Source organism: Mangifera indica, chromosome 3, assembly GCF_011075055.1.
Source record: "Mangifera indica cultivar Alphonso chromosome 3, CATAS_Mindica_2.1, whole genome shotgun sequence".
Classification (NCBI taxonomy): Eukaryota; Viridiplantae; Streptophyta; class Magnoliopsida; order Sapindales; family Anacardiaceae; genus Mangifera; species Mangifera indica.
The window spans coordinates 2,122,691-2,147,120 of NC_058139.1; the positions used below are offsets into that span (position 1 = coordinate 2,122,691).

Sequence of the window (24,430 nt, forward strand, 5' to 3'; positions counted from 1 at the left end):
AATTATAATTGGTAATAGAAAATTATTAAAAAAGTTGTATTACTTATCAAGATAATGTATTTAATTTAAAAAACAGACTGAAGTATCAGCCCAACCCAACAATTGTAATTCCTTGTAGAAAAAGGTTAAATTATAATTATAATTAAAGTTTTGTTATCGAGAATCGAATTATCTTCACAAATAATAAAATTATGTATTTTCATTTTTTATATATAATTTATATATATAGATGAGGTATTATCATGTGATTAGATTTTTTTTATCATATGATGACAGATATTTTAAAATTATTTAATTATATGATGACATATCACTGTATATATAAATTATATATAAAAAATAGATACACATAGTATTGCTCCTTCACAAAATAATGCCCCTCTTTTTCAACATTGCAGAAGAAGACAAACTCTTTTTCAACATTGCAGAAGAAGACAAAAGGAAGGCAAAGCAGTCCCATGCTCATAGCATAATAATAATTATATAATTAATAAAAAAATTAACAAGAGTAATAATATTAATATATTTATATAAAGGCCAAACGACTATTTCCCACCCAAGGTATGCTGTAATGACAAGTTTCCCCCCTTTAACTATAGAAATACCAAACACCCACCCATGGCCAGTTAAAAGTAACGGGGTTAAGGGTAAAATTGTCATTTTCTCTATAATATTAAAAAATAAACTAAAATATAATTTTCTTTTGCCCCCCTAAAGTTTGAAAACAAAAATTTCCCCCTAGCCTAAGTTTAAGAAAATGGTAGTTTCACCCTAGGGTTTGGTTTTGAAATCTCCGGCGACCTCTCCGGCTCCGTTGCCGACGGCTTCTCCCTCCCGAAGAATCCTCTCCTTCCGGTGATCGGTTTCTTCTGGGAAGACGATCGTCTTCCCAGACGAAGACGACTCTTCGTCTGGGAAGACGAAGAACTTCGTCTTCCCCGACGAAGTTCTTCGTCTCCCACCGCTTTTCCGGCGACGATCGGGCCTCCAAATGGGAGGAAACCGATCACCGGAAGGAGAGGATTCTTCGGGAGGGAGAAGCCGTCGGCAACGGAGCCGGAGAGGTCGCCGGAGATTTCAAAACCAAACCCTAGGGTGAAACTGCCATTTTCTTAAACTTAGGCTGGGGGGAAATTTTTGTTTTCAAACTTTAGGGGGGCAAAAGGAGATAAAATTTTCAGGCGTTAGGGTTCTGTTAAATTTAACTGGCCATGGGTGGGTGTTTGGTATTTCCATAGTTAAAGGGGGGAAACTTGTCATTACAACATACCTTGGGTGGGAAATAGTCGTTTGGCCTTATATAAATATAAATAAACACGACCCGCATTCCTTAATCTCGTCGGCTTTCTTTTTGGGTTTGGGTATGGGTAACATGGGTTAGGTGCCTGTCTTTCTCTCTGTATCAGACTCGTTTCCCTTTCACTCTCGGTCATCGATTTCTTAGCAGATCGGAAACCCTCGCCGTTATTACTACTTAATCTTACTTTAACCTCAACATTCCCCGGGTAAGTCTTTTATCGCTTCTCTTAAATCTCTCATTTATGTTGATAAATCAGTTTTTTAATTGATTGATGGGGCATAAAAAGAAAAACCCTGCTCCTCGTTCTAAACAATCCCAATCGGTGCCGGCGTCGGCGCCGGAGGCTTTGGCCGCTGCCGAGCACTGTGATGCACTCTCCAACCATGCGAAGACTCAGGTAGTGGAATCTGAGGGTTCCACTTACTCGGTGGTGAAGCTTGAGTGTGAACGTGCCCTGACGGCTCTCCGCCGTGGTAATCACACCAAAGCTTTGCGGTTAATGAAGGAATCTTGTTCCCGTCATGAGAACTCGCCTTATGTGGCTCTGATTCACCGGGTACAAGGCACCATATTTGTGAAAGTGGCGTCGATCATTGATGATTTGAACTCGAAACAAAGGCATTTGAGAAATGCGATCGAATCTGCAAAGAAAGCAGTGGAGTTATCGCCTAACTCAATTGAATTCTCTCATTTTTATGCTAATCTGTTGTATGAGGCTGCTAATGACGGCAAAGAATACGAAGAGGTAGTTCAAGAGTGTGAGCGTGCTTTAGCTATAGAGAATCCTGTAGATCCTGCTAAAGAGAGCTTACAGGATGAGAGTCAGCAAAAAATTTTGACAGCGGAAGCGCGAATTTCCCACGTGCAGAGTGAGCTACGGAGCTTGATACAGAAATCAAATATTGCTTCGATTTCTACGTGGATGAAGAACCTAGGGACTGGTGAGGAGAAGTTTAGGTTGATTCCTATTAGGAGAGTGACTGAGGACCCAATGGAAGTCAGGCTAGTTCAAGCTAGGAGGCCCAATGAAATTAAAAAGGCAACCAAAACTCCAGAAGAGAGACGAAAAGAGATCGAGGTTAGGGTTGCTGCAGCTAGATTGTTACAGCAAAAATCAGAGACGGGTCAGTTGCAACAAAATAATGATGGAGAGAGGACTATTGATTCTGGCTTGGTAGGGACTGAGAAAAAAGGAGAGAGGAGGAAGTTTGGGAGTAATGTGCGAAAAAATGGGTCTAAAGAGGAGAGGAGGAATTTTGTAAAATCATATTGGAATTCCATGAGTTTGGAAATGAAAAAGGAGTTGCTTAGGGTTAGGATTCCTGATGTTAAAGCTCATTTTGGGTCACTGAAAGATGGCTTGGCTAGTGAGGTTTTAGCAGAGGCATTGGCATTCTCAGAGGAGCATAAAACTTGGAGGTTTTGGGTTTGTTGTAAGTGTAATGAGAAGTTTGCTGATTCAGAGTCACATATGCATCACGTTGTGCAGGAACATATGGGGAATTTGTTGCCTAAAATGCAGGACGTCTTACCTCAGAGTGTTGATAATGAGTGGATTGAAATGATTCTTAATTGTTCTTGGAAGCCATTGGATATTCTAGAAGCTGTTAAAATGCTTGGACAGAATCAATCAAAATCCTGGGATTCTGAAGTTGGTGAGGATTTCTACTCAGGGAACCATAATGAGGAGTGTGATGATTGCTTCAAAGATGCATGGGATTCTTCACCTGAGAAGGAAAATTTACATGATAGTTATAAGTGTAGTGTTGTTGATAGCAATGATTGTGGAAAAATTTTGAGCATCCAGGGCAAAGGATGTGATGGTAAACAAAAATCTACTGTGTATCCAGTGATTGATTGTTGGCCAGTGTCTGATGACACTGAGCGCTCAAAGCTCCTTGAAAGAATTTATTCTTTATTTGAGCTGCTCATTAGACATAAATATCTTGCGGCAAGCCATCTTAACAAGGTCATACAGTACACAATGGATGAACTGCAGCGTTTGGCTTCTGGTTCTCAGCTTTTGAATCACAGTGTGGACCAAACGCCAATGTGCATATGCTTTTTGGGAGTTTCCCAGCTCAGAAAGATTGTCAAGTTCGTGCAGGAATTATCTCATTCTTGTGGTTTGGGTAGATGTTCTGAGAAAAGTAATTCCATGGATGATGCAAGCAATGTGACTCAAGGTCTTGAGCTGAAAGAGAACATTAGTCGTGATGGAGATGCACTATGCCTCTTGTTGTATGAACATGTGCTACCAGCTGAACATACATCTGGCAATGCTGTAACAGATAGTGCAACTTCTGTTCATGGCAATGAAAATGTGGGTGCATCTGATGCAGATGTTCTGCTGTCCTGGATCTTTGCTGGCCCGTCAGGTGGGGAGCATTTGACATCTTGGATGCATATGAAAGAAGAGAAAACACATCAGGGAATAGAAATCCTCCAGACTCTTGAGAAAGAGTTTTATCACCTACAGAACCTCTGTGAGAGAAAATGCGACCTTTTGAGCTATGAGAAATCACTGCAGGCAGTGGAGGATCGCTGTCTTAAAGAAGGTAAGAAAAGGGAAACTGTCACAGAGTCTGTCCATCGAAGCTATGAGTCTGTCCTTAGGAAGCGAAGAGAAGAGCTACTGGAGGGCGAAAATGATATTATGTGCATCAGCAGTCGGGTTGAGTTAGATGCAATAGCTAATGTTTTAAAAGAAGCTGAAGCACTTAATGTCAATCAATTTGGATATGAGGATACTTATGGTGGTACAACTTCTCAGTTGTGTGATTTGGAATCTGGTGAAGATGATGAATGGAGAACCAAGGACTATTTACATCAAGTAGACACGTGCATAGAAGTTGCTATCCAGAGGCAGAAAGAACATTTATCTGTAGAGGTCAGCTCATCTGTTCTAGATACACCTGTTGATGGCCAAAACACTGATATTATTCTTTTCTGTTTTAAATCATTTGTTTGTTCATACAGCTCAGCAAAATTGATGCTCGAATCATGCGGAATGTCACTGGGATGCAGCAATTGGAACTCAAACTTGAGCCTGTCTCAGCCCATGACTATCGGTTGATATTATTGCCCCTAGTGCAGTCATACTTAAGGGTTTGATTTGAACAACTTTATTTTCATTTTGAGTTTCCTTTTGCTTTTCTGGGTCTAACTTATCAATTTGAATGTTAAATCATTTGTCGCAGGCTCATTTGGAGGACCTTGCTGAGAAATATGCCACAGAGAAGTCTGATGCTGCTAGGGAAGCATTTTTAGCAGAACTTGCACTTGATTCTAAGAAGGGTGCCCATGGAGGTGGTGATAACTCAAAGCATACACACGATAAGACAAAAGATAAAAAAAGAAACAAAGATTTCAGGAAAACTAAGGATTCAAAGGTTTCAACTTTATGGTTTTCTTTTGATTTTACGGACAAAATCCATGATGCAGGTCTAATATTTTCTTATTTTTCAGTCTGTTGGTGGTAATCAGCATGATATGGTTCATGATGAGACTTCTGAGCGGGTGTATGTCTTCCTTTTGCTCTTCCTTTGCACATATGCCCTTACTCTTTCTATTACATGCTACTTCTTTTTCCTAAATTGAAGCCATACTGGGAGGGTGTTTGTTGTTAATATATTGAATTCCTGGCTTGGTGCAGTTCCTATCCAGAATCTGATGGTGATCATCCAGATTCAGAGACTGGTATTTCTGTGAATGGTGATGACTTAAAACTTCAGGAAGAGGAATTTAGACGTAAAATTGAGCTTGAGGCTGAGGAAAGAAAGCTTGAAGAAACCTTGGAGTATCAAAGACGAATGGAGAATGAGGCTAAACTGAAACACCTTGCTGAGCAAAATAAAAGATCTGCTCAAACATTTCCAGAAAAGTTGATGGAGGGAGTCTGTGATGTTTACTTCAATCATGGTGCTGATGATCGTGATTTGCATGAACCAATTAAACCTCTGACACCAGTAAGCATCCATGTCTCAATCTGTTATATGTTATAAAATAAAACTTGGAGCTACTTTTCCTTAAATTGTGAGACTATTTTCATTTAACATATGTCAGAGATATGCTAATGGGAATGTCATGCTGCTTGTTATAGAGAAAGTAGACTCTTTAACCAAGAAAACCATATGAACTTGTATTTTTCAGGTGCAACTGATGTCAAAGAATGTGTTTTCAAGCAATTCAGAAGGTGTGCCTATGAGTTCTACCAATGGTGTTGCTGGGCCAACCAAATATTCATCCCATTCCAGTTTCCAGAATAATAATACCTCACATAATCCCAACTTTAAACAAGGTTCTCAATCATATAGTAAATTACCTGTAGACTGTGTAGTATATGGAGACAAGTTCATCATCTTATCTTATCGTGCAGGGATACCTAATGGAGGAACTCCAGAGGATGGGTTTTTACCCTCCGATAGACGGAGTGGAAGGAGAGGTAGACGGCAGAGGAGTTCTACTAGATTTCAAGATGGGAAGAATCAGGGGTTGTTATTGGAAAAGGATAATATTGAAGTTACTAGATCCCATGATAGCCTCCAAACTGGTGGTATGCTTTATGCTCTTATTAGGCTTTGTCATTTACTATTTTAATGCATTTTACTTGTTAAGTAGGGACCTTTGGTATTTATTTTCAAACTGACTTAATGGTGCCTAGATCAGTGCATGAAGTAGACTCTAATATCTTGGGGGAAGAAACACATTGGGATTTCAGGTCACCTTGAAACACAATGAAACATGTTAACCTTTTAATTGCTTCTCATGCAGTATATGGTGACATTCAACATAGTTGGTTTTTTTAACCCAATCAACAGGTGATAAAACATGAATTTTGATTTGTTGGTTTCTCCCATCTAGTTGGTCATGATTCATCACCTCCCTACCAGGGAAAAAAAAAGTTATAATATCACTAGTGTGGATGAAGTTGATTGAATCTTTGTTTTAAAACTTCCTATAATTCCTTGGGAATGCTCTAGGTGAATTCTTTGTCAATTTTGACCATTGTCTCATTCAATGGTATAAAATTGTGCCAATTGTATCACTAGTAAAATTATTTCTAGTTTTGCTTGAAGTTTGTTTCTTGCCAAGGAGGATGCTTATTTCTACTTTATCATCTGGGCGGTTTTGATTTGACCTTTGTCCATTGAATTGACCGTTGCAATTTGATACGAACCTTAGGAGAACCACACCTCAAAAGCTAGCTATTGAGATGGGAGAGCCCAAGGCCATATAAACCCCACATTAGTTGCTCATACTTTCCAATGTGGGATTCAAGTCCCATACCTTATATTTGGGATCGTAACACAATTTAATCCATCGTTAGAATTTACACTAGTTTTTCTGTCATTGTATATTGTGTGGGAAAGTCAAGGTAACCACATGATGTTATAAACTAATTTGAGGTTTTGTATGTTAGAATCGGGTATGTGTTTTAGAGTATATGTTAATGTACAAATAGTTTATTCTCTATGCTATTCATGACACATATTTGGATGTATTTTTATATTCCTAAGCAAATCCTACATCGACAAAACAAAAGAAAGATGTTGAGTATGCATGAGTATTCCACATCGCTTAGGGATGTTAAGACAAGATTGGTTAAAAACCTTTTGAGCTCCTAAATTATTAAGATGTGTTTGAGTTACTAAGCCCAAAGGCAATACTGTGATGGATTTAATGTCCAAAGCAGACAATAACTAGATAGTGGGTTGGACTATTAGACCAATATGTTACAAATGGTATCAAAGACACACTGTTCTGCGTGTCTTCTTGAGCAATGATGGGGCAAATCTTAGTGAAGACATTGAGTTCTTCTTTGAGGAAGTAGGGTGAATATAACACTCTTAGGCAAATCCTATATCAACTAAACACAGAAGAGATGCTAATTATATATAGATACCCCACATTCTTGGGGGATGTTAAGACAAGATTGGTTAAATATCTTGTGACCTTATAAATTGTCAAGACGCATCTTGGGTTACAAAATTCAAAAACAAAACTGTGACTGACTTTATCTCCAAAGTAGTCAACAACTTGACAGTGGGTCGGGCTGATGGATCAGGATATTACATTAGAATTTTAGTTTCCTCAATCTTCAATCTTATCTGAAGTATTTTCTGGTGTTATTATCTTGTTGGTTGCAATAACACCTTTTTAGTTTTATTTGTGCCCTCTGAACATGCAATTGTGTACCTGTAAATACAAAACGTCATTTTAAAATTGCTTTGTACTTATAAGTCAATCTTGGATTGCGGTCCATCTATTTAGGATGGAATTAATGTTATCATCGATTTCTTTGTATTGATACAGCTGGTCCTAATCTGGGAGATAGTGGAACAAAGACGTTGAGACAATTGCAAGCAGAGGAGGATGACGAAGAAAGGTTCCAAGCTGACCTAAAGCAAGCTGTACGCCAAAGTCTTGGTAAACACCATCTCTTTTCTTAATCGTCAATTGAGTTTCTTCTTGTTATGTTAATCGAGTAATCATAAGTTTACTTATATGTTCAATAGTCAATGACTGTATAATAACTATTTCAATCATCTTAGCACTGTTAAATATTCTCAAACTATTTGTGACCACTTTAACCTCTTAATATTTTGTTTCTTAGATGCCTTTCAAGCACATAAAAAATTGCCCTTGACTTCAAGTTCAAGGATACCACAGAAGATGCCTCTGGAATCTAATAATTTTGGGGTTTCATCAAATGAAGTCATCAGTGAAAAGGTGAATGGAACTGACATGTATGGTACTGGGCTGAAGAATGAAGTTGGTGAATATAACTGCTTTCTGAATGTTATTATACAGGTAGGCGTTCCACAATCTTATTTTTGGTGGCATGGTCTCTATTGGTGTGTTTTTCATGTATTTATTTATTTATCTATTTTAAATATCTTTATAGTTATCTTCTCTTACGTGAGCTGATTGCTTTTATTTTATTTTTTCTCTTTTTTGTGCACATATTCAGTCTTTATGGCATTTAAGACAGTTTCGAGAAGAGTTCTTGAGGAGATCACCTTCAGAACATGTTCATGTGGGAGATCCTTGTGTTGTCTGTGCGTTGTACGAAATTTTTACTGCCCTGTGTGTTGCATCGACTGATATGCGGAAAGAAGCAGTTGCCCCTACATCTCTGAGGATAGCTCTGAGCAATTTGTACCCAGATAGTAATTTCTTCCAGGAGGTAAATTCATGGAACTATGTTTGGACCATCTTCATTATTAAAAGTTTTTACTTGCTGAATGTTGATCTTTCCCTCTTAATTATCATTACTCTTTGACAGGCTCAGATGAACGATGCTTCTGAAGTTCTGTTAGTAATATTTGACTGCCTGCATCAGTCATTTACTCCTGGTTCAAGGATTTCAGATGCTGAATCGGTGGAAAGCAGCTGCCCTAAGACTTGGGATTGTACAAGCAGTGCTTGTATTGTCCATTCCCTTTTTGGAATGGACATTTTTGAACGAATGAACTGCTATAATTGTGGTTTAGAATCCAGGCCTATGAAATATACTTCATTCTTTCATCACATAAATGCTAGTGCCCTCCGAACAATGAAGGTATCTTTTACATGCAGATTAATTTTTTTACAGTTCACTTTTTATAATGGTTAAGAGTTTGGGACATTTGTTATTCTGTGTCTGGTACAAGAAATAATCTTCCCTTTTCCTCATTTTTATTTTCTTTTTGCCATTCAGTCTATGTGTGCAGAAAGCTCCTTAGACGAACTTTTGAATCTTGTAGAGATGAATCATCAATTAGCTTGTGATCCAGACGCGGGTGGCTGTGGGAAGCTCAACTACATTCATCACATTCTGTCATCTCCACCACATGTTTTCACAACAGGTGATTTCTGTGAAGTTCTTTACTTCATTTATTAGTAGTGCGTTTTGGTAGGAAATAATGTAGATGCTTATCTTTGGTTTTGCAGTTTTGGGTTGGCAGAAAACATGTGAGAGTGCTGATGACATAACTGCAACACTGGCTGCCCTAAGTACTGAGATTGATATCAGTGTCCTTTACCGTGGGCTGGATCCTAAGAGTGCACATAGCTTGGTATCAGTGGTATGTATTGTAAACTTGAATTAACCTTGACAGTAAATATTTTCATGAAGGGATTATAATTATCTTGTCTTGGCTGTAAATTTGGAAGGATGGGCATTACTCGTTTAGTATATCTGGAAGGAAATTTAAATCTTCTTTCTTTTGTTGGGTGCCAGGAGAGATGGCCTCCTATTGTGGGGGTGAGAGAATAAGAGGTAATAGCAGAATGAGAGCTAATAAATTGAAATAAGCAAATACTCTGAGCACTGCATTTTAGGCAGACCATCCAAGAGTTGTGAGGCCCAGGACTTAAGATTAGAGCGTTATAACAAACATGTTTTCTCATTCTTTTTCTCTGGAATGGCTCATCAGAGAAAGGTTTAGTAATTTCCAGGTTTAATGCCAACAACTTAGGGGTGTTATTTCACTCTTTTGAAAAAAAAAAATATATATATTGATACCAGAACTTTATGAGGATTTTACAAATATAATGAACACTGTCCACAAAAGATAGAATTAACTTGGAACACTATCTTTGATTGATTAATTATTTATGCGATGCAGACACCAATTCTGACATCATTTATTTGTTGCCTTTGCAACACAGGTTTGTTACTATGGGCAACATTATCATTGCTTTGCATATAGTCATGATCATGAATGCTGGTTTATGTATGATGACAAAACCGTCAAGGTATGTTCACTGTATGTTTTGATGAATATCCTGTAAAGGGTATTTGTTTTCCTGTCTTATGCCATGCATTTGGTGTCCAGGTGATTGGTAGCTGGGCTGATGTTCTTGACATGTGTGAGAGAGGACACTTGCAGCCTCAGGTTCTTTTCTTTGAAGCTGTAAATTAGATATGTTATGGTATTTATCTCAATTATTTTGCTGCAAAGGGGAAGCATCAGTTTTGTCATAATCTGGTACCCAATAACTGTCTCTGATGGGATGTTGTTTGTAGAGATGTATTACCTCCTGCATCCCTCAGTTCAGACAGCGATACTCAGAACATTGGTTTAAGAAGAAGTGAAGAAGTTTTGATTGAAAAAAAAAAAAATCAGAATTGTGATATAGGTGAAGATTCAAGAATTTTGTGACAGAAGTAAAGAATTTTGTAGGAGAAAGGGTTGTTTTGAGAGGGAACAATGTTTCAAAAAGGAGATAATAGAGTAGCCTGACATGGTCCCAGCCTGGATTAATAAGTTTTGGCTGTTGGTGGAAGGGAAGAGATGGTAAATAGGGGGAGGTCACGAAGGAATTGATGGAGCATGTGATGCTGTTGGCAGGAACTGAGCATACTTGTAAGTGGGGAATTTAGTTTAATTAGAAATCAAAATCTCTGTTAGATGTTTCTTTTTTTTTTTTTTTGATAAATATTTATTTTGGGTTAAAAATATTTTTCTGCCAACTTAAAGTTGTGTATAGAGATCATCTCATCATGTCATTGCCCCCTTGCTTGGGACCTTTGTGCCTCTGCAGCAGCATCATAGAGCACAAACTTTTATTATCATGATGATGAAAATGATGCTGCTGAGGGCTGAAATTTTGAGACTCGGAATATTTAGAAAATTTAAATGGGAAATGAAGGGATATGGGTTTGTTTTTAAATTTAAAGTTTTTGCTATAATCTTTTGAAGAATATGTTTTTATATAATTGATCTTGTCACAACGATAGAATTATGATTAATCAAAATAATAAAAGATAACCATTACTATGACATGAAAATATTTGAACCAGCAATTTTAAAATCATAATGATATACATGATGGCAAGAACATCCACATCAAAACCAATCAAGTATGGGCTCAGTTTTGAATTGTCTATCTAGATAATGCATTATTATTTTATTGAATTATTTTAAATAAATGATAAATTAATTTTTAATCACAGATATTTGAATTTATGAATTTAGAGAGGGTGTTTGGTTGATAGGGATCTATTTTATATTAAAAATTTTAATAAAATTATACGTACATATTTTAAATATATAAAATAAGTGTTGAGTAATTTTAAATTAGAAATAAAATAATATTTATTTGAACGATTATACATAATTTGTTTACCTATTTTGTGTAATAATAAGTTAACGTTTTTTTATTATATCAAAACAAACATATCAGTAATCTTTTAATGATAAAATTATGTATATATATAAAGATATGTCATTATTTATGTATAAAATTATATATATTATTTATATATATAACATTACTCAATTTTTAATTAATCTATATTATATTTTGGATAATCTTTACTAGGTGTTGAAGATAATATGTTTTAACTTAAGAGTATATTATTATTTGAGAAGCATATTTATGGGATTTGAAAACTATATATAAGGTCAAATAATTTATTCTCATCTAAAATATGCTCTAATCTCAAGTTTTCACCTTTTAATTATGAAAATTTTAAAAACTCACTCATAAGAAATTAAGTGTGTTAATTTTAAAGGTAAAATTATTATTTCATCTATAATATTAAAAATAAATTAATTTTTTTTTTCTCTTTTCTAAAACTCTAAAAACTAAAAGTTTGTCTTCTAGGTCAAGTTTTAAAAAATGACATCTCCTTCCTAGAGTTTAGTTTTCAATCTCCGATATCAAATCTAGCTTCATCACTGGTGACTAAAATTCTTTAACGCAACATCATGTTTTGACGATCTCTCTCTCTCTATAATATCAAAGTATAGTGGTACATCAGACAATCTTCGTCGTTGATGACGACACCAGATTTGATGTCAGAGATTGAAAACTAAACCCTAGAAGAGGAATATTATTTTGTAAAACTTGATCTATAGGAGAAATGGGTAATTTTTAGAGTTCAAGGGGGAAATGGATCTTTGGCCTATATATAAAAGTAAAACGCAACCTATAATAATCTTACCACGTCAACATAACAAGATGCTGAAACCGTTTCATAGAAATTTGATTATTATCACTATTTAATCTACTGTAAGTAACTGCAGAAAAAGAAAAGCTTGAGTTGAGGGATGTAGAAGCTGAAAAATAGGAATTTTTTTTTTTTTAAAAAGAGACAGTTATTATAATTTTAAAAATGGTTTGTTGTTGTTGATGATGGAGTTGAATGATAAAATGGTAGCAAAGCAATGCAACCGTTGGTGACAAAATTTTGTAAAAGGATTCTTATCCCAATAATCCCATAATCAGAAGAAAATGACCCACATAGGAAACAGCCCCGATATTTTCGCTTCCATTTTCTCTTAGTTTTACTCAGTCTCTTCACATCCAGTAAATCCGCTCATATCAGACCAGATCAAAGTGTTGATTGTGTTGTGTTTACCCCATTTCAGTTTCAACCACATCACCTCTTTCTCTTATTATATCTTCTTCTTCTTCTCCATCTTCCTGTGTTATTGTTATTATTTATTATTCTTTAATCTTTTGAATGTTACAAGAAATATGACCCTTAAGGGTGGCACCAGCCAAGCCTGTGCTGCGTGCAAATACCAACGAAGAAAGTGCCATGCTGAATGCCCATTAGCTCCATATTTCCCTCCTGACCAGCCTAAAATGTTTGCAAATGCCCATAAACTGTTTGGGGTCAGAAATATTCTCAACATTTTGAAGAATTTAGACTCTGATCAGAAGACTGAAGCAATGCGTTCCATTATTTACCAAGCTGATATTCGTGATAGGTATCCTGTTCATGGATGTTGGGGCATTATTTGTCAACTGCGATATCGAATTTGGCAGGCTGAAGAAGAACTTCATGCAGTTCATGCACAACTGGAGATGTATAGACATCATTATCAACAGCAGCAACAGGTGACATCTATGACGGATGATGTTCCTTCGCAACTTGAATTAGGCATCGGCATGGCTCCTCCTAATAATAATTCGCTTTCGCTTTTCAATCATACTCCACAGCAGCACCAGCACCAGCCTTCTTATAATAATGCTCCTGCAGCAGCTTTGCCTTATACTAATAACAGCAACTCTGGAACTTACATGGATTCCAAAGACAATGTTGCTCATTCTATGTGGATCCAACATCAATATGCAACTGCCACCAACAACATTAATTCCAATTCTTCCATCCCCATTCAACCCCACCAATTCGTTGCCTCGCAATCTTTGGCTCTTCAGCAGCAGCAAGAGGTTGTTCATGATTATGATGAGATTCATCCGTTTTTCGACACCATTGATGACAGACAATCATACATTGATTCTAAAGAGGCTTATGACTCCAGGTAAAAAATCAACTTCTTAACCCAAAATTCATTTTTCTTGTATTTTTTATTCTGAAATTGATGGTGGAAAAAATTGCCTTGCAGTTCGGAAGAATCATTGAAAGATACAACACAATCCACTGAGCACGTTGCAGAGAATGAACTGAAGAGTGCTGCTGCATGCTTCAGTCTGACCAGTGTCAATTGATCAAGAAGCCAGACTGCAAGATCAGTGCGTTCCATATTCTTTTTCTTTTTTCCTGCACAATTCATGAATTGTTTTATAGGTTAGATTCCACAATTTTGGGCATATTTTTCTTTTTTATTCCATAGACAAATGTAGTTTTTTGTTAATCATTCACTTATAAGATTACATTTTACAGTTTTTTAATAATATCTGTTTCTTTGATTTAGAATTATAATCAAATATTGCAGAGCATAATATATATGATGATGGAATCATGGAATGAACAGAATAGTCACTGTTGTTCTGGTGATATGCTTTCTTTGCTAGAAACTAGAAAACTAATCAAATACATATTTCAAACTGAACCATGTCCTGTACAACTAAGATCATTCGAAAGATTAACAATAATAACAGATATAAACAAACGTGTTATTATGTGATTAGACTTAATTTCTAATTCAAAGTTATTCAATTAATCTTTAATTTAAAATCACTAAATCACATAATAGCATTTGTTTATAATCGTTAGTATCCAACTGCTTCTACATGAAGGTGCAAGTAAGGAAGAAATTGGATTTTAATTGACTTCTTCTCCTTTAACATAGTTGCTCAATCAAGGCACAATTTGTTCACATACTAGTGAGCACATTCATAGAAGCCTAGTGTTGTAGGATCCACAAGATGGGCATTTGTGATAGAGCCAATGGAAAGGAGCAGCTCCCCTCTTTTCACAATCATTACATAGTATCACCTGTGATTCCTTTTCAAGTTAACCAAAACATACTTCTGGCTAAGTTTACTACAAACATGATATACAATAAAGAGAATATTAAACCTGAGTTTGGCCAGAATACTCCTCTGGAATTTTCTCCTCGGCCAACAATGCATCTAACATCCTAAAATACACCTGCAAAACATTTTCATGTAGTATTACATCAGTTCAACCAAAATAGCTGGTATATTTAACAAATGACAGCAAGAAAGTGCTTTTCAAAGTAAAGTCACGGAAGAAGTTAGCAAAATTTCAAGTCCAGGTATTAAGTACCCTGCTCCTATTATTTTAAAACTTTGGTCATCCAAAAGGTGTTTGTGTCTATAGATAAAAGTTATGCATACTGATCTTCAAGAGCAACTATAATCTAGAAATTAGATATTCTCTACAGGCACTAATAATTTTTTTATTTATCATCTACCAAAAAATTTTTTTATTTATCATCTGATATAATATTGACAGATAAATATGATTTGATGTTTACAATCATAACAGAGAACACTGCTGTTTCAGATATTTCATCAAGTAGCAGGTGGTATTGGTTTATCTGATTCAACCCTGTTCTTAAGAAATATTTCTCTATTCCTTGTTTCCATCCTGAAACCCATAGGGAACAAATGAAAAACAGAATTAGGTTTATGAAAACATAATCTAAATATTTTTTTCAGTAGTTGATTCAATGAAATAAAACATGAAAGATGTAAGAATTCTTCTTCAAGGCATATAAAGAAAGTGATTTCAGCTGTAAGAAGTAATTCACGGCAACATAATAACTGACCTGCATGTCACCAAGTGACTTGCTACAGACAGGGCAGGTATAGTGAATTCTAGTGTAATCCTAGCAGCACCACTAGAAGTGTCAGTAAATTTGCCTCAATATTTACAAAATTCAATGAAAGAAAAAGGGGATAGTTACAAGAGCCAAGTACCTTAAAACAAGCTGAGTGCATCAAATGACCACATGGAAGGCCCTTCACGGGAGCATTTGATGAAAACATATCTTCCAGGCAGATTGGACAGTTATCCATAAAACATCTTTCTCTGCATATATGATTTGAAAGAGATCGCGACATGCAAGCATTGCAGTTCATACAGTGAAAATAGTCAATGCCCAATCCCTTCCCTAATCGGCACAGATTGCAATAAGGGCAGTGGTAGATTTCCCTGTTGAAGGATTTGTTTTAGAAACTCTTCTACTTTAGAAATGATAAGCCTGTATCAGGATAGTCTGAAAAAATATGAGGTACCATTGAACTTATCCTAGAAAATTGCAATTTACTAAGAAGTATAGGAAAAAGATACTAATGGTACATCTGTATTGGTGAAAGAGTCATTGATAAGCATGATAGAAGTGATTACCAGTAACTTGTGAAAATTCGGCAACAATATAAGGTTAAGGTAACAAGCGAAAAGCATACTTTTTCAATCTTTGGAAATTAGCAATTTAATCAGCTTTGTTATACACCTTTAATGAGCTTTGTTAACAAGGGAAAGGATACTTTTTCAATCTTTGGAAATCAGCAATTTAATAGGCTCAAAAATTAAAGGAGTTCAATTAGGCTATCACCTTTCATCCTCAAATAATTTGCAAATCCTGCAATAATATCTTGCCATGGATAAGTTTTTGCAGCAAACAGTTGAGCATGTGGGCCCAACTCTCTGAATTATCAAGCATTTCATGCACATCATCTTTGTTACACATTTCCTGCAATCCTATCTGTATTAGCGAGAGATGAAAAGAAAATGAAAATGAAAAATTCAAAACTCAGAAACTTCAAATGTAACCAACACTGCTGTTACCTATCCAATGAATGACCCGCTACCTCATCATGGCAACGTATGCATGTATAAAGCTGATTGCAGCAAGTGGCCATGAGCTTACAGTTCCTCTTATAGTGTTTGCAACCAAAGACCAATTTGACAGGGTCATGATAGGATGGATACTGGCCGGGAATCTCTTCCCCATCACGTGAGATGGATTCTTTTGAATGGGTAATCTGTTGTCCAGTGATCCAGTGGCTGAAACAGTGTGAATATTAGTGCCAAGTCTCATTAGCTTCATTTTATTCAAAGATATGAAAACATAAATAATTTAAAGCTGCACAAGTATTTTTATGTCTCCCAATAGCTCATTGTTTGCAAAATACAGTTTAAATCAAGCAGGCATTTGGTCAATATACGGCCAACTTCAAGAAAACTTAAAAATGGATGTTCATTCTAATGTGGTATATCAAGTTCAATACATGTGGTTCACTGGCTAAACCTGGGATCATCAACTTAAAGAAAACAGGAAAATGCACGTTCATTAAAAGTTGACCCGGCTTTGATTCAGTCCATTCAATATATATTTATTGGTAGGAGAAGGAAATGTGGAAAGGTCCCTCTGATTGCTGGCTACAACCATCAGCTACATCCTAACTTTCAGCTGACTGGATTTTCGATGTACCAAGTCACTCATAAACATATATTATATTCACTACAAAAACATCTGAAAAATGGGAACATTAATCAGAATAAAATAAAAAGTAAAAATCTTTAATACAATGAATTATTACTACCAACCTCATTAACAGGTTTTGGATTATGTATGACTTTTTCTGAGGATCTAAGGATGAATCTTGGGATACTCTTCTTATCAAAACCTCTAGAGTTTCTTGACTCATTGTGAGAACGCTGTCATTATTCCTAGACTTCTGACTTTCTGGAAAAATTTCACTTGGTTTATCAAACGATTCCTCTACATCCATTGCTTTATTGCATCCTTTCTTGTCGCCCTCACCAGAATGTTTTGTACATTCTGACCATTTGTAAATACGTTGTTCTTCAGTGGAAAGTTTTTTATCCATATTATAATTCTCTAATGACCCAAAACAAGTCCCATCACTACCTTTCTCTGCAAAATCACTGACTTTGTTGCAGCAAGTTTCTTCTTTTCCCAGTCCCAAAACTTCATTGGAAAAGTATGCTGAGATAAGCTCCAAAGGATCTGCAGTCAATGAAGAAGGAACACTTGGCTTCTTTGCAACCTTAATGACATCATGGCCATCCCACCATTCTCCCAGCCATTCTTCAAACATTGTATTTTTTGTGGAATTGAGCCATAAGGACATCACAGTATGTTGCTCTTGTGGTGTTAATGCTGCTGTTAGCCAGGGTATCATATCTTGTAGCTTTTCAGCTGACATTCTTCCAAGTATGCATTTTATGATCTTTTCTTGCTCATCAATAGAAAAGCAGTCTCTAAATAAGGGCCAAAGTTCAGTTTCTTCACGATGGACATGTTCTGACAACAATCTATGCAGAGATTTGCATTTATCATTGAGCCTGATGCACAACCGATGGTACTTCAACATTCTCTGATCCTGTATGTTTGAATCCATACTAGAAGCTGACATGTGCAATTCAACCATCTTATTTAGAATGTCGGATATCTTTCTAAAATGTTCAGCTTCTAATCTGTGGTCAATAGAGTAAGAATGGCTAATATTTTGGACTTTTCCTTTCGCCTCCAATGCAGGAAATGCAACCTCGTCCTCTGCCTCACTGTGAATTTGATATAGAAACTGTATGAGATGGAAGCGCTGCTGGAAATCCATAAGCAACAGAGCATTTTCAGCCAACCGAGCTGAACCATGGACAAGGTATTCCAAATCTTTCTTGACTGCCTTATGGAAGAAAAACATGAGATCTATTGGAATTGGTCCATCTGTTTTAGAACTGCTACAACAATTTTCAACCAAAAATTTAATGGAGGGGTGTAATGCCCTTAATGTCCGAGGGAAAAATATGTCTAGAGTGGTTGCACAGGAGTAGGATGTTTCATACTCCTTAGTACAGGTGGAATCAAGAGAAGAAGAAAAAGATGAACATTTGTTGTTATTGATGGTAGAGATTTGCTCCATTTGCCTTTGTTTTATTCCTTTACAAGGTTGCAAATCTGGCTTTAAGGAAGAATATACGACAGCCTCCTTGATTTGCTCAGGGAGAAAAGAGTGTCTACTCTTGAACATTTTCTGCAACTCCCTTATGAAGTTTTCAACAGAGGTCTTACCTGAATAGCCAATATGGAACGATTCATTTAAGAGGTACGCAAATGATTCATTGACTAAAGAGCCTCCGTGATTTATGCTACGAAGAATGGACCTAGATTCATCCTCAGATAATTGAGCTGAAAACCAGATGATCACACACTTCAGCAACCCAAATGGCATCATATGAAGTGTCTTGTATAGAAGCTTTTGCTGCATTTCAAGGCTGCATTTCTGGTGACAGATGGTGAATACCTGATAAGAAAAACATGAATTTAACCCTTGAAAGACTGAAGTTAAACAAAACTTAAATGAGTTTTCTAGATGCAAGTTAGCAGTTATATACAAAGGCATAATAACAGTCACTAATGGCACTAAGTTGCCCCTAGTTCAGCCCTAATGGGTGGCATTCTTCTCTCACGTTTCTCTATAGTTCGTTACAAACTAAAGGCATACCTCTGTCTCTTCAATAGTGAACTGTTTGCTGATATCCATCACAAAAGACTCCAGTTCATAGAAAAGCTTGTCTACATACATGCACATGGGTACCCCATTTTGAATATAACAGTTTAATAGCTGCTGTAAGCTTTCAACTTGAAATTGCACTTTGGGTGGAGACCGGCAGCTAGCTGGAAGTTCATCTAATACAGGATAACAGAATTTTTCCAGTGCAGCGCTGTAAATCGGAAAAAAAAAAATCAAAAACATTACAAGGAGGTTTCCTATTAGGCACTTTAAACAAGTATATTTGAGTCTATTGAAAGGAATTTCTCCACCAACCATATTAATTACCTGTAGAAGATTAGAACATCAACAAAGAATTTTAGCTGGAATACTACTGAATCTAGATCTGAGAAATCCTTTGAACATTTTATCTGATGTAGGTTGTCCTGAATTCCTCCCAAATCTTTCCTTATTGCTCTATGCCAAAGCAGAAGACCATCACATTGATTGTGTCCTATGCGTGTTTGTTGACTGTATGTTTTCTTCTGATGCCAACTTTCTCCACTATGCCTCTTAGATGAAAGCAATTTTGGTATGCTTCTCATATTTTCAGATTCATCAAAATTTTCTACTCCTTTCCCATGGGCCAAAAAATAGGATTGGATATCTTTATCAAGCCAAGAAATTACGACCTACAAAATATGTATAAACTAATCATAGTGCGGAAGATGATTTAAACCAGAGTGATGATTGAATTTTGTGTCTACCTCTTGCAGTGATGTTTCTTCAGATAAAATTTCTTTTATACAATGTTTGACATCTACTTTCTCATCCAGTGAGAGATAGGATGCCATCCATGGAAAAATAGCCTCCAGCAGTATTACAGGAATACTGTATAGAAATTCACAGGCAAGCGAAGCTTGGTCTTTAGAAGAGAACTCCTGCATCAGCAAAGGAAAAACCTGCAACCCACATGTATAGTATGTTAATGAACAAAACACTGTGGGGGTTATATAAAAGACTACTTAAGTTGAATACTTATATGCAATTTTGATACAGTGAAATTGATATCGTTCGATTTAGATCAACAGACAATATGCTACAAATACCAGTTAAATGACCAGAGTCACATTGTACAGAAATGTGCAACTTATTAAAAATGTCCAGAAGTCAGATTCTATACCTAGTGACAATATATAAAACAATCTAGCAATGAAAAGATCCAAAGAAGTCTCCTGAATGAACTTGATAGCCTCTAGAGATCATTTATATTACAGGGAGCAATAACAGAACATCTGGGCTTGATGTCTCTTTCAGGTTTCTTTGTAATCTTCTTTATGTTTACCTATGCTTATTTTCTCACTAAAACACCAATACTGTTTACTGAGGTCTTCATGATCGAACTTTAGCCAAAACCTGACATTATCAAGCAATGGAACTACATAAAATTTGAATATATGAAGTTCTCCATGATGACATTTTGCCTCAGTTTTGAAATTGAATGAGTTATATTTTATCATTTACCCCATTAGTTTCTACTAGCTGTATAGAAAATCTCCAACTATAAGTAGTATAGCAAATTAACCCCAAGTTGAGCTAGAATAATTTCCCCATTCACTCCATAATTTACGTTTCCCTACATGCTAGCTGCAGGCAAGGCTCTGGTTGTACGTAGTTAAAGGCTCTGAATCCAGCTATTTTCATGCAAAATGACAATCAGTGTTGTCATTGGCTGACTTACCTCTTCATGACTAGATATAGGCATTGTAAATTAAGTGAGTTCAAAATCAGATTTTTCGGCAAATTCTTCAGTGTTACTATAAATGAGTGGGTGAAGCAGATGGTATTTTAACATAGAAGCATAATTTTAGCACTAGCCAAATCAGATATTCAGATTTTACAAATTATATCAAGGGTTGATCTTTCAATATGGACTCCTAAAAAAAGATTGTGTTCCTCTTTCAAGTTTTAAAAGCCACAAGATTATTATTATTATAACATAAAATCATTGTTTTAGAGCAGTGTACTAATAATGTCCAGTTAAATTGAAAGTTTTTACCAACTTAACAGCGTAACAAAAACATAAAATAAGAATAATACATCACTGGAATAACTTTATTTAAGATAAGACACAGAGTGGAAGAAAGGTCCCCAACCGAGCAACATTATCAATGGAAAATTAGGTGGCTACCTGTTCTTCTTCTTTCAGCATATGTTGGCATATGAAGGCCTGGATGGTGCTTATATGAAAAACAAGTTCTTTATATGACTTGGACATATCTTCATTTCCCTTCAGCAAACCATTCAAGCCATCGAAAACAGAGTCAAAGAGAGCATCGATGCTTTCATGCTCAAGTGAATATGTACACGCCACATTTTTAACACGAATATCTAGAGCTAAAAATATCACCTGCCATAGAAATTTCAAGTTTCACTCATGGAATCATAGCTTTTCACATAAAGTGCAAAGAAAAGCTAGAAAAGTAGGAGAGGATAAGGAATGTCAAAAAGTTGAAACATAATGTTTACTTTTTTCTCTTTAATACTTCAAACAAACAGCCAACCGTCTGGAACTTTTGATAAAGTATTTAAATTAGTAATCAAACTTAAAGCAGTTTAAAAATAATCATTGACTGGTAAGATAAGCAGGTATAGCACAAATTATAAATATAAATTAATGAAAGTTAGTAAATGAAAAAAGTAAACTTCTGCGGTACTTAAAAAGCATATAATCACACTCAAATGCATGGGCCAAAGTTTTTCTTTTGGACAATAAAAGAAATCAAACACTACCTCCCACTTGAATATTTATGCAGTATTCAGTGGCTTGGGTAAAACCGCACCGACTATTTGATCGAGTGCTTGCTAAAAAATGGCTAAATTTCTTATTCATAACATACTGAAAGGAGAAAGACTTTTTGGTTTTATTAATACAAGTGGGGTATATGAACACAAAGATCAAACTTTAACAAAACTCTTTACCATAGAGAGTTCCATTATTTTAATCATTCTTTCCAAATTTTTGATGCAATCATAATCCTTCAACTTTCTTAAAATTTGAAATTCTTATTGAGAGAGTGATTCGTGTGACTTAGAGCATCTGTTAACGTATAAACAAACGATACTTGGTTAAAATAATTTGTTTGAGAAATTTAAATGATCTCAGAGAGATTGTATTTTCTAAGTAATAGTTGATTACAATGAATACATTACCAAGTCTGCGGTAATATTTGAAAATGGTTTATGTATTTCCATTCCCTTTAGTTCCATTTTCTCGGAAACCAAACAGAAACATGGAAGCAAATCAGAAGTAAATTAAGCTGACCTCGTCTTCGGTGGAACAGTGATACTTATATACAAGTCTTACGAACTCGAGCCGCCGGTGGAGCTCGAGTATGAGTTCACGGTCGTAGGAGACACGCTCCAAAGCCACGACCGCCATGTGACGGAGGTCAGCGAGGTCGGCGCGTAGAGCTTTGTGGAAACAAACGAACAAAAGAATGGGAGCATCGACAAGTAGAATTCTGGACAGAGACTCCGCAACAAGCGGTGCCTCATCCTCGTCCTTGTCTGTCGGATTTTCCGGAGAATCTTCACCGTCCATGACCCGACAGCATCAACGGCGTGAAAACGGAGAGGAAGGTTTCGCATTGGAAGCACCACTGGATTTAATTCTCTATCAGTGCTTAGATTAGTTTTTCTTTGAAGAGACTGATAATTATTTAATTGTTTTTGAATTTGGTTTTCATTATTGTTATTTCCACGGAGGGTGATTGGGACGTTATAACCAACGGCCAACAGTTTCATGTTCGTATCGACTGTGGCTAATATACGCGCCTCCGATCACTGAAAAACGGGTTGTCAAATTTGCCAGGCTCCGACCCAACAAAAAATAAAAATAAACATTTTTATTTCTATTACATGCTAAACTAACAAGCAAGTGTTGCTTACACATTCGGGCCAAATCGGGTAGAGCAATATGGGTAACTTTGGTTCTGGAATATTGGAGATTGAACGTAACGCGCTGAAAGAGAGTTTCTGTAACAAAAGATTTATTTAAATTTCCCGCCATGTGGCTCATGTCAGCATTAAGTAAAATTATTAGAAAGCATAGGCTTCTAAGGAAGGCCGTGGGTAAAATCGCGAGTGAGGTTTGGTTTGGGATATAAGAAGCGGCAAGAGGCAAGGCAAGAGAAGACAAGACTCAGGAAGAGCATGGTTCACGCCGTCCGTGTCTTGTCCTCACGTGAGACGGTCAACGCAACCTCTTCTGTCGTTACTCGCGCGTGCCTTTCAATAGGGAGCCGCACGTGTTCTCTTGTTGCCTCCACGTTCCCTGACAGCCTTTCCTCACGTGGACCTTCCTCATCACTTATCTGACTGGGCTTTTGTTAGGCCCACCACAACCCAATGTACAAAAGTGTTTCCAATGTAATAACTGTATATAACAAGTGATTATATCCGTATACCGTATTTCTTTTTCCTGTCATTTCAAAGCTGTCGTGAAAAGGACAAAACGGCATCATTTTGGTTAAAAAGAAAACTTTATCGATAAAGGAGTGAAATTCCTTTCCCTGTGGTGCACCGAAATGGAATAAAGCCAGAATGTTAGTGGGCCAACCCCTGGCCCGACACAAGTGGGAGACACAAAGGATAGGGATGCAATTTTGACTATAAACGAAAATGCCCCAAATTTACGAAGAGACGAAAATGCCCCTCCACTCAAAATCGTCCAAAACCACATGCACAACATCCAAACACACGAAACAGAAAATTTTGAATACACGATTCGCGCACTCGGCAACTCCGATTTCATCCGACGATTTTTTCGACGTCTTCCGGTAACGACGATGGACAAAAAGGTTAGTAAAAGAACCCTTGTCATCTCTTTATGCATTTCGTTTCACAATTTGAGCGATTTGATGCGAAATTTGGGTGTTTTGAGTTAGGGTTTACGGTGTGAAATTTTCGAAGAAAATGCTTGATTTATTGCTGATTTTGATGAATTTTGTTAGGGTTTTTATGTTAGATTAGGTTTAGAGTTGATTGTTGTTGAAATGGAGTTTGAAAAACGAAGTTTGGAAGGTGAAATGTGGCCATACGAATTCGACAGTCACCACGCGAATGGCGCAGTGACCACACGAATTCGTGTGGTCAGAATTCGTGTGAACGGGGAGGTGTTTTGAACTTTTCAAACTTCCTGGACTACACGTGTTCGTGTGGTTGGGGGTGAAAATGCGTGTTTTCATCGTGTGGTGGGGCATAGCATAAATAGGAAAACGTTGTGGGCTGGCAAAATTGCGGTCAACCCCCCGAATTCGTGCGGTTGACTCACGAATTCGCGCGGTTGACGTGCGAATTCGCGTGGTGGACACGCGAATTCATGTGGTGGGGCAAATATCAGCAAAGGTCGGCAATATCAACAATGATCTCCTTCGGTCGATAAACACGATCAAC

At 36.6% G+C, this 24,430-nt stretch overlaps 3 protein-coding genes across 7 annotated transcripts; 2 read left to right on the plus strand and 1 right to left on the minus strand.

Moving 5' to 3' along the window:
* Positions 1 to 1,338: 1,338 nt before the first annotated feature.
* Positions 1,339 to 10,960, plus strand: LOC123210576. Of its 3 annotated transcripts, none has more exons than XM_044629019.1 (16): positions 1,339 to 4,190; positions 4,280 to 4,408; positions 4,501 to 4,692; positions 4,769 to 4,821; positions 4,956 to 5,268; positions 5,453 to 5,600; positions 5,679 to 5,855; positions 7,616 to 7,729; positions 7,917 to 8,113; positions 8,274 to 8,489; positions 8,589 to 8,864; positions 9,003 to 9,150; positions 9,236 to 9,369; positions 9,956 to 10,042; positions 10,123 to 10,182; positions 10,314 to 10,960. In XM_044629019.1, the coding sequence occupies exons 1-16, from the start codon at positions 1,572 to 1,574 to the stop codon at positions 10,380 to 10,382; spliced, it is 4,932 nt and encodes a 1,643-aa protein (XP_044484954.1). In that variant the 5' UTR covers positions 1,339 to 1,571; the 3' UTR covers positions 10,383 to 10,960. The 3 variants fall into 3 exon arrangements, with proteins under 3 accessions (XP_044484954.1, XP_044484955.1, XP_044484956.1); XM_044629020.1 differs by having other exon boundaries at positions 5,679 to 5,852; XM_044629021.1 differs by having other exon boundaries at positions 10,123 to 10,960.
* A 1,443-nt stretch (positions 10,961 to 12,403) lies between these two features.
* On the plus strand, positions 12,404 to 13,763 carry LOC123211826 (LOB domain-containing protein 27-like). The gene is made up of 2 exons (XM_044630746.1): positions 12,404 to 13,563; positions 13,648 to 13,763. Exons 1-2 carry the CDS (start codon positions 12,773 to 12,775, stop codon positions 13,748 to 13,750), a joined length of 894 nt encoding a protein of 297 aa, XP_044486681.1. The 5' UTR covers positions 12,404 to 12,772; the 3' UTR covers positions 13,751 to 13,763.
* On the minus strand, positions 13,687 to 22,665 carry LOC123211825 (zinc finger protein BRUTUS-like At1g18910). Of its 3 annotated transcripts, XM_044630744.1 has the most exons (13): positions 22,299 to 22,665; positions 21,165 to 21,383; positions 19,741 to 19,935; positions 19,322 to 19,665; positions 18,986 to 19,205; positions 17,064 to 18,784; positions 16,302 to 16,520; positions 16,069 to 16,206; positions 15,431 to 15,665; positions 15,280 to 15,339; positions 14,565 to 14,636; positions 14,367 to 14,480; positions 13,687 to 13,802 (listed from the first exon to the last, which is right to left on the minus strand). In XM_044630744.1, the coding sequence occupies exons 1-12, from the start codon at positions 22,575 to 22,577 to the stop codon at positions 14,379 to 14,381; spliced, it is 3,804 nt and encodes a 1,267-aa protein (XP_044486679.1). In that variant the 5' UTR covers positions 22,578 to 22,665; the 3' UTR covers positions 13,687 to 13,802; positions 14,367 to 14,378. The 3 variants fall into 3 exon arrangements, with proteins under 3 accessions (XP_044486679.1, XP_044486680.1, XP_044486678.1); XM_044630745.1 differs by lacking the exon at positions 14,367 to 14,480 and having other exon boundaries at positions 13,688 to 13,802; XM_044630743.1 differs by lacking the exon at positions 13,687 to 13,802 and having other exon boundaries at positions 14,366 to 14,480.
* Between the last annotated feature and the right edge of the window lie 1,765 nt (positions 22,666 to 24,430).